The 9,764-nt window shown below is 53.4% G+C and overlaps 1 protein-coding gene across 1 annotated transcript in view; it reads left to right on the forward strand.

Moving 5' to 3' along the window:
- The window catches only part of FBLIM1 (filamin binding LIM protein 1), a 20,583-nt gene extending 11,123 nt beyond the window's left edge, over window positions 1-9,460 (forward strand). Inside the window, exons 4-7 of the mRNA XM_014447018.2 lie at window positions 5-221; window positions 1,669-1,847; window positions 3,122-3,239; window positions 7,974-9,460. Of these exons, the coding sequence (XP_014302504.2) occupies window positions 5-221; window positions 1,669-1,847; window positions 3,122-3,239; window positions 7,974-8,087 (628 nt within the window). The 3' untranslated portion in view covers window positions 8,088-9,460. The remainder of the gene's footprint in view (window positions 1-4; window positions 222-1,668; window positions 1,848-3,121; window positions 3,240-7,973) is intronic.
- The last annotated feature ends 304 nt before the right edge of the window (window positions 9,461-9,764 follow it).

The following is a 9,764-nucleotide window of genomic DNA, read 5'->3' on the forward strand; positions in this document are numbered from 1 at the left end:
ACAGTGCTCCCAGGCGGGGCAGGTCATGGCTTTTTTCCTTTCCACCCCAAGACGTCTGTGCCTTTTGCCACAAGACTGTGTCCCCCCAAGACCGGGCCGTGGAACCCATGAAGAGGCAGTACCCCGCCCAGTGCTTCCCGTGCCGCCCCGGCCGCCCCCAGCTGGCGGGGAGGAGTTTTTACAAAAAGGACGGGAGGCCCCTTTGTGAACCCTGTTACCAGGTACCCCCCCCCCCCCCCCCGCAGCAGCTCCCCGGGTGCCAGGCACTGAGCTGGGCGCTTGGGAGACATTATATTATTTCATTCACAACAACCCTGGGAGGTAGGCACTACTGACCCATTTCACAGATGAGGAAGCTGAGGCTCAGAGAGGCGGGAGGAGCTCAGCCAAGGTGTATTAGTTTCCTGTGACTAATGTAACATTACCACAAACTTGGTGGCACCAAACAGCACACACTTACCCTCTTACAGTTCCGGAGATCAGGAGTCCAAAATCAGTTTTACTGAGTCAAAAATCAGAGTGTTGAGCTCTTCCCCCATGCCCCAATCTCTAGGGGAGAATCCTTTTCCTGGCCCTTTGCAGCGTCTAACTCGGCATTCCTTGCATTCCTGGGTTCCTTGGTCCACTTTCAGTCAGCAGGGTAGCATCTTGCTTCAATATCACACTTCCTGTGTCAAGTCTCCCTCTGGCCCCCTCTCACGGGGACACTCACAATGGCATTTGGGGTTCACCTGGATAACGCTGGGTGCTCTCCCCATCTCGGGGGCCTGAACTCAGTCACATTGCCGTTCGCGGTAGTCACAGGTTCCAGGGGCGAGGACCTGGGTGTCTTGGGGGTTGTCACTCACCTCTCACACCAGGTCACGCTCCAGACGGTGGTGGAGCTGGGGTCCTACCCAGGCCCATCTAGTTCTGGGGCCCGCCTGTGGTCTGGCCGCTCTTACCGAGAGCCATGAGGTGCTGCTGCATGATTTCAAGGGGGAGTCGGTGTCACCTCCGGGTACCGAATACAGTCTGGAAGCGCTGGTTTGGGTGCCAAGGTATTGGAATTGCTGACTCTGCAAGCGGGTGTGGTGGTGTTTACAGTGTGGTGTGCACACCACTCAGACGCATCGCCTGGATGTGCGGAGGCCTCACCTTGTCCTCCTGAATTGGTAGCACCTGGCAATCTGCATATGTGCATAAAAGACCCCTACAGTTCGTTGCTCCTGAAAGTGGAGCATGGAATTTGACCCTGAGCTTCCGAGTGGCCAAAGGGAAAAGGGGAAGAGTTTCAAGGTTTATCGTCCATAAGGAAAAAAAGCACACCAGTTTCTCTCGGCATTCCTTTTCCTGACTCTGAGATTGAAGAGAAGTTTCTGCTACGGGCCCTCGTGGACCCTGGCCTCAGCATTTCCTTGTAACAGAACATGCAGCCATCGCTTCGTAGCAGGACTCCTTACTGTAAGCCAGAGACACAAGGCCAGGCACGATCCATTTTAGGGAAGAGTGGAGGTTTGTTGATCCATTTAGGGAATAGTGGGCCATAGTTATAGGTCACTTGCATGGATTCGAGCTCCTCTCCTGTACCCCTGGCCTGGGTCAGCCTCAGAGCTGGTGTGAAGCCCCTTGTGGCAAGGAGTGGGCACATGTGTGGGATGGCTCTGAGGCATGGGCCCTCTGTCCCAGGACACCCTGGAGAAGTGCGGCAAGTGTGGCGAGGTGGTCCGAGAACACATCATCAGGGCCCTGGGCCGGGCCTTCCACCCAACCTGCTTCACGTGTGTGACCTGTGCCCGGTGCATTGGGGATGAGAACTTCGCCCTGGACAGCCAGAACGAGGTGTACTGCCTGGACGACTTCTATCGGTACGAGGGGGCTCTGGGCTCTGGGTGGGGCAGGGAGGACAGGTGGGACTCGGGCAGAAGCGCAGAACTGAGCCTGAGTCCTGGGTCCAAGCTTTCCTGCAGAAACCGGGTCTGCCTGGTCCACACCCTCTACCTGGCCAGGTACCTGATTGCAGCTACCTTTGTTTTTAAATATATTTTTATTGATCTCAGAGAGGAAGGGAGAGGGAAAAAGAGAAACATCATTGATGAGAGAGAATCATCGATCCAATGCCTCCTGCACGCCCCCCACTAGGGATCGAGCCCACAACCCGGGTACATGCCCCTGACCAGAATCGAACCCGGGACCCTTCAGTCCGAAGGCTGACGCTGTAGCCACTGAGCCACACCAGCCAGGGCTGCAGCTGTCTTTTTGAGCACCTACACTGTGCCGGGCACTGCCCTCGGATTAGGCCATTTCATCCTCAAAACTAATATAGTAGTAAATTAAGAACAGAAAGCTTCATTGCATCAGGCCACGAAGTATGCATACATCACTTCCTGTAGGGCAGGTACTATTCAGGGTTCCATGTTACCAAATGTGGAAACTGAGGCACACAGCAGGTAAGTGCCCAGGGCCTCCCAGCTGGTGGGTATGGAAGCTGCAACAAACGTCTGTCAGCCTGAATCTGGGGCCTTGCCCTCAACCTCCAGATCACAGTGCCTCCCTCGGAGCTGGAGCCTTAAGAAGCAGTAGCGAGCCCCAGTGGCTGGCTCAGCGGTTGAGTGTCAACCTATAAACCAGGAGTTCAGGGCTCCATCCCCGGTCAGGGCACATGCCGGGCCTGCGGGCTCCATACCAGTAGAGGGCGTGCAGGAGGCAGCCGATCAGTGATTCTCATCATTGATGTTTCTATCTCTCCCTCTCCCTTCTTCTCTCTGAAATCAATAATGACATTTAAAAAAAAAAAAAAAGAGAGAAGAAAAAGTAGCGTCCTATAATACAAGACCAATGAAATGGGCCCCGGCCCGCCCCCCCCCAACTCACGTGAGAAGTCTGCTTTCTCAAACGCTGACGTGCCCCAGTCACTTCCTTGCCTCGAGCTAATTATACCCTGGGAAGCCGGGTCTAATTACACACGTCTCTCCACCGCTCCTGCCAGGAAGGAATAGGCCTTTGCGGTTGTACTCCAGGTGCAGTCACATAGCAACAGGTCTGAAATAGCACTGGGAGCTGAATGAGAGCCAGCCCCGTTCTGACAGCTAATTTCTGTGGTTGGCGAGCGCCTCCCCAGCGTGGGTTCCTTTCCCTCTAGGAAATTCGCCCCCGTGTGCAGCATCTGTGAGAATCCCATCATCCCCCGAGACGGGAAGGATGCCTTCAAAATCGAGTGCATGGGAAGAAACTTCCATGAAAATTGCTACAGGTGCGAGGTGAGTAGAGCGGTGATTTAATGATGCTGCGGGTTCTGTTCGCCACTGCCCGGGCCCTGGGCTGGGACAGGTCAGGGTCGGGCTCGGCCCCCTGCCCAATAGCAAAAATAAATAAGAATGGAAATAAGCCCTAGCTGGTTTGGCTCAGTGGATAGAGGGTTGGCCTGCAGACTAAAGGGTCCCCAGTTTGATTCCAGCCTGGGTTGTGGACTGAATCCCCAGTAGGGGGCGTGGAGGAGGCAGCCGATCAATGATTCTCTCTCATCATTGATGTTTCTATCTCTCTCTCCCTCTCCCTCCCTCTCTGAAATCAATAAAAAATATTTATTTTTTTTATTTATTATTATTTTTTTATTTTGTTTTTTTTTTATTTTTTTTTTCGCTAAAAGTATTACAAAGGGTATTACATAAGTGTCCTTTTTTCCCCCCCCACCCTTGACAAGCCCCTGCCCTCCCTTACCCCCCAGTGTCTTATGTCCATTAGTTATGGTTATATGGATGCATACAAGTCCTTCGGTTGATCTCTTACTCCCCTCCCTCCTGTCCCCCAACCCTCCCTGGCCTACCCACTGCAGTCCGACAATCAGTTTGAGGCAGCTCTGCCACTGTATTTATTATTGTTCAAAAGTTTGTAATGGTCTTAATTATCCATGAAAGAGTGAGATCATGTGGTATTTTTCCTTCATTGACTGGCTTGTTTCACTTAGCATAATGCAAAAATATTTATCTTTTTTAAAGAGAATGAAAATAGTTACAAATAGAGTCTATTAGTCAGAATTCTTTGGGTTAATGATAGAAACTAAACCTGCTTTCCGCAAGAAAGGGAACCACAGGCCCAGCTGTGGTGGCTCAGTGGTTGAGCTTTGACCCGTGAACGGAGAGGTCATAGGTTCAATTCCTGGTCAGGGCACATGCCCGGGTTGTGGGCTTGATCCCCACTAGGGGTTGTGCAGGAGGCAGCTGATCAATTGATGATTCTCTCTCATGATTGATGTTTCTCTCCTCCCTACTTCTCTCCCTAAAAATCAATAAAAAAAACTTTAGAAAGAAAGAAAGGGAACCATGGGGAGGCTCATGGTGACATCATTAATGATATCCTTAGGGTGCTCTCTCTCTCTCTCTCCATTTCTCTGCCTTTTTTTATGTGTTTGCTTCATCTTCTCTTCCTGTGGGCTGGCATCCTCTGTAAGGACGCGGATGCAGTGCGTGGTCAGGTTTATGTCCTTTTAACTTAGAAACCACATCCAGGATCCCATTCAACCCCAAGAAGGCCTCTGATTGGCCCAGTGTGGGTCACATGCCTATTATGGACCAATTGTAACTGGACAATCAGGGGTTCCAGGCTGCCTGCCACTACTTGAGCCAATTAAGCAGAGACAGGGTTGAAGCATATATGAGCATTTATTCCAATACTGCCGGCAGCACGGGGGAGCAGAGGGTCATCCACAGAGCTCTGCTCTGCAACCCCCCATGAGCCAGCTGCTTATATAGGGCAGGACAAGGATTATGTGGGAGAGTAAGAATTACAGGCTTGGGGACGTAGGCAAGGTGTAATGGTCACAGGTACCAGGCAAGGTGGGCTGGGGGGTCACAGAGGGCGGCGCCTCCGGGACTAGATTGTCTCAGCCACGAGGTTGTAAATCTTTCCGTAACGAGAGGCGGTTCTCGGGAAAGGAGGATGGACTGCATTCTGATGTGAGCCCTCATGTCCCAGGGCACACAACTCTCAGCCAGGTGAGAACGTGCTTCCTCTAATCAATAATCACGGTTACCAGAGCATGGTTCATATTTCTTACAATTATAGCGAGTCCCTAATATTCTAGTTCTGCCTCTAACACAATCACTGGCCAGGGGCTATGGGGCCAGAGGCAGAACCATATGAAACAGGAGTTGATACAACTGTAGGAAGGAAGAAGAAAGGGATGCAGGGCAGACTCACACCACAGATGTCCCTTCTGGGTGCTGGGAAAGAGCACCTTTAAACCAGCGTTGAGACTTCCCTAGCCGGTTTGGCTCAGTGGATAGAGCGTCGACCTGCGGACTGAAGGTCCCAGGTTCGATTCCGGTCAAGGGCACCAAAAAAATAAAAATAAAAAAATAAAAATAAATCAGCGTTGAGACTTCCCTAGCCGGTTTGGCTCAGTGGATAGAGCTTCGGCCTGCGGACTGAAGGGTCCCGGGTTTGATTCTGGTCAAGGGCACATGCCTGGGTTGCAGGCTTGATCCCCAGTAGGGGGTGTGCAGGCGACAGCCAATCAATGATTCTCATCATTGATGTTTCTCTCTCTCCCTCTCCCTTCCTCTCTGAAATCAATAAAAATGTATTTTTAAAAAATTAATTAAGAACACATAAATAAACAAATCAATAAGCATGGGGACTAAAAAGGCAGCGATGGCGTCTCACCAGGGTGGTGGTAGAGGAAGTGATGCTTACTGCAGGTCTTGCGGGATAAGAGTTTGTCAGGTATTCAGAGAGGGGAAAGGGCCTCCAGAAAGAGGCAAGGCCTGTAAAAACCCACTTTGGCGTGAGCAAGCCTGAAGGGTCGGAGCAAGTGGAAGTTCTGGGCTGTGTCTGGAGTGCTGCGTATGGGAGGGTGTGGTCAGGGAGAAGGAAAGGATCCCATGTTCCAGGCTAAGGAGTCTGGGCCTCGGGCTGCAGGCAGGGATGAGGCTGAGACGGAAGGCTGGCTAGAAGCTAGTGCCGTCGCCCCAGCGAGACATGCCCAGGGAGTCAAACAGGCCCCCACACCAGACACGTTGAAGCTCTGCTGTTACCATCATGACAGTCTTCATGTTTGAACAGGGGTGTGATTTTTCATGCCCCCCCCCCTCCCCGGGCCCTGCAAATTATATAATCAGTCCTGTTGGGGAGGCTCTAGGAGTCCCCCCTACCTTCCACGGTCACCTCCGTGCCACTGAGGTTCTGTCTTCTCCGGTGATGGCGAAATGGTAGCAGCTTTACGGGTGTCACCTAAGTGGGAGCTCCCAGGGCAAGCCTCTTAATCAGCCGTGAGTCATTCTTATTCATGCAGATAATGGGACCAAGAGGCTGCATTCACGGAGTGTGACAAGGGAGCTTGGTCCGGAAGTTGACAGATCGCTGCATAATCATGTTGTCTTTGCTGCTTAGAGTCCAAAGTCCGACTGATAAGCATCTTGAAAGAATGATGAGGAAAGTCAAGCGCTGTCATCACCCCCACAGCCCTCCTAAGGTCCAGGGCTGACTCGCATCTCCCTGGGCCCGGTTAGTGAGCACATAACCCTCCCTGCGTGCCCTTGATCAGTGTGGCCAAGGCTGCCCGGCCTCCCGGGCTGCTGCTGCAGAGCGTCAGTTTGGACTCCAGCAGTTACGTTCCAGGTGGGAAGGCTCAGACCACGGCGGCCTGGAGCTGATGGGGGTGCTGCTTCTCCAGGAAGGGAAACGGGTTTTGAGGTGCCGTCCACACTCCTCTCGACAGCCCTGTTCCATGTGGTCCCCGTTACTTACTTCCATTGTTGGGAGGGGAACAATACTTTTGTACCTGGATCTTGTTTTTTTTTAATTTATAAAATGTTTTCATGGACGTCGCCTTATTTAATCAACTATGACGATCTTGCAAGATGGGAGTTATTGTCTCCATTTAAGATGGGGAAACTGAGGCTGAGAAAAGTGGTTCCAATCCTTGTTCGCCTGGACCAGGTCTAGCCAGCTGTCTGCCACCCAAAGCTCCTTCCCAGGCCGTGTGACTCGGTCATAGTGGAGATGTTTCCTCACTTGATTCTAATTTAGAAGAGGTCACATGTGCCCCTTGGGGACTGTGTGTTAGGCGCTGATGCTCTCAGAATACCAAGCAAGCAGCAGACGGGAATAACGGCTCCCGGCATTGAATAGTCCTTGAGAGACTCCAGGTGCAGTTGCAGAAAAGAGACGCACGAGGGCGCCCTCTGCTGGCCTTGCTGGGTCCGAAGGGCACCCATGTGCCCAAAGTCGTCTCTGTGGGGACCAACTGAAGAATGCAGCTTCCAGGGGATGCCAGCCACGCCCTGAACCGAGGCCGCGGGCATTCATCGTCCCCATTGTTACTCCCCAGCATGTGCCCTGGTGCAGCTCAGATGAGGCAGGGGCTTACGAGACGGGTGGACCGAGCAGGCTGGGCTCCAAACCCCCATCTTCCTGGTCTGACATCCTTCGGTGATTTGAAAAATTGGGATTTTAAAGTGTGTGCCAGTGTTGAAGCTGTGCAGGAAGTGGAGCGATAAGAAGCCCTCTGGACGCTGAGTCTGGGACCGGGGGCCAGCCCCACCCCTCCCTGGGCCTCAGTTTCCCCACCTGTGCGGTGAAGGCGGGGACTGGTTTAGTTATTCATTCAGCAGCTACTTATTGTGAGCCTGCGGGGCACCAGGCCCTGGGCTGGGCCGGATCCAGCAGGAAGGAGGGTTACTGCCTCGCAGAGGTTACATCCTAAAGGGCTGCTGGGTGGTGGCTAAGCCTCTTCTAGCTCTTTCCGTCCCCTCAAGGGACGTCTCCCAGTGTCCTCAGCTGTCCCCTCAACTGATGCTGCTCTCACCACTCACAGCCCCACATGGGGGGAAGCGCCGCGTGCCTTGTCTTCCCTGATGGAGACCTGGCCCAGGTGTGCTGGGGGGACAGGAAGGAGGAGTCTGTTCACGGCAGATGCTGGGCGAGCCCCTCCCTGGGGAGGCTCCATGCTGCCTCAGGCCTGGGGTCCACCCGCATGTCTCTTGTCCCCACAGGACTGCAGGATCCTCCTGTCCGTGGAGCCCACGGACCAAGGCTGCTACCCGCTGAACGACCGTCTCTTCTGTAAGCCGTGCCACGTGAAGCGGAGCGCTGCGGGGTGCTGCTGAGAGCACCCACCGCTCACCCCGGTCGGGGTCCCTTCCCTGACTCGGTTTCCCATCCTGGCCTGCTCTTGCACAGTTCCCTTCCGAGCCACTCCAGGGACCAGCCCATCCCGTCTGGGATGCAGGGCTGAGCCACCCCGGCCCCAGCCTCCTCCCAGCTCAGCGGCGGGTGGCTGTAGACGGTGCCCCTCAGACTGTCACCTTTTCCTTCCATCCTCTGGGCACGGGGCCTCTCTATACCATGAGCATCACCCCTGGGTGCTCATGTCCGAGGCTCCGGTCGCTCTTGTGTGCTGGCCTTGACCCCCCATTTCCAGGAGTGAGTTGGGGCGAGGTTCGGGTGGCACCTGGGTCCCTAGCAATGACACTTTAGCTGTCCCATGAGGTGCTGAGATCAGCCCTGGCTGGCAGGACTGAGCCGTTTGAGTAAAACTCCAAGGTTCCTTAAAAAGCGCTTTTTAAAAAATTTAAATGATGGGAAACATTCTTTGGATTTTGTTTTTGTTGGGGGTGGTTGTATCTTAATAGGAAATGTCTCCCGTTTGTTCATAAATGGACAGGAATGGTGGTGCATGGCCGTGGCCTTCTCACCCGGGGACATGGGGCCCAGGCCCGGCTGTGAACCTAGGACGGGGGCAGGAGGAAAGGGTGACGTGTGCCGACACCCAAGGACATTGGCCTCGCTCCACCCTGCGCCTGGTGCTCCTGTGTGTGAGTCAGCTGACATTGACCGGGGAACAGGGTGCAGGTGCTCTGGGTGTTCCTCCTGCAGCCTTGATGGAGGCTGTGCACCCCCCCCCAACACCCACCCTCCTTCAGGACAGTGCCGGGGGGTGCCCCTTCAGCGCCTTGGTGATCTCCCCAAGTCCCACTTGGACCCTCCCACCTAGGCTGCCCTGTGACCACTGCCTCTTCAAGGCCACACCTAGAAGATCCATCTTCCCTTTTAAGGAAAATCACTTTTGTTGCTTTGTAACCTGAGGCATTTTGTAGAACATGAACAGATGAAGACGTGCTTTGCTCCCTGGGGTGTTGATGCACCACAGGCTCCTAGGAGGCTGCCCCGGGCCCCCAGCTCCGAGAGCTGGTCTGTAGAGCCCCTTAGGGCTTCAGAGCAGAGCGCAGCTTCTTGCCTGAAGCTGGGAGGAGGGGGTCCCAGACTCCAGGGCTTCACGTACCACCCCCACAACGGTCATCATCAAAGACCCCATTCTCTCGTTTCCTTAATATTCTCTTTAAACATCAACATACTTTTTTTTTTTTTACTCCCAACTTTAGTCTTGTGCTAAACAATATATCCATGCAGTCACTGTTGATGTTCTAGTTCTATTTTTTTCCTATTATTCATGGAAATAAATGCATAACTATTAGAAGTCCATCTGTGTTCCGTCTAAGATCTCGCCTAGCTAGACACGAACCTTTGGGAGTAGCCCTGGGACAATGCTCATTGGGCGTCTGCTCACAGTGGCACGAGCGTAAGTGCATCCTTCCCTGCAAAGGTGCTCGGCTCAGCAGATCGGGGGACTCACGCCCAGCAAGCAACTCGGATCTCGGACCTGGCGCTGACACTCAACAACGTGGACTAGTTCTGAAGCCTCTGAGCCTTGATTTTCTCATCTGTAAGATGGGAACAACTTTAATATCCATCATATAAGGTTGCTGTGATGGACAGAATGTTGG

This window comes from Myotis lucifugus, unplaced genomic scaffold (genome assembly GCF_000147115.1).
Source record: "Myotis lucifugus unplaced genomic scaffold, Myoluc2.0 scaffold_604, whole genome shotgun sequence".
Taxonomy (NCBI): Eukaryota; Metazoa; Chordata; class Mammalia; order Chiroptera; family Vespertilionidae; genus Myotis; species Myotis lucifugus.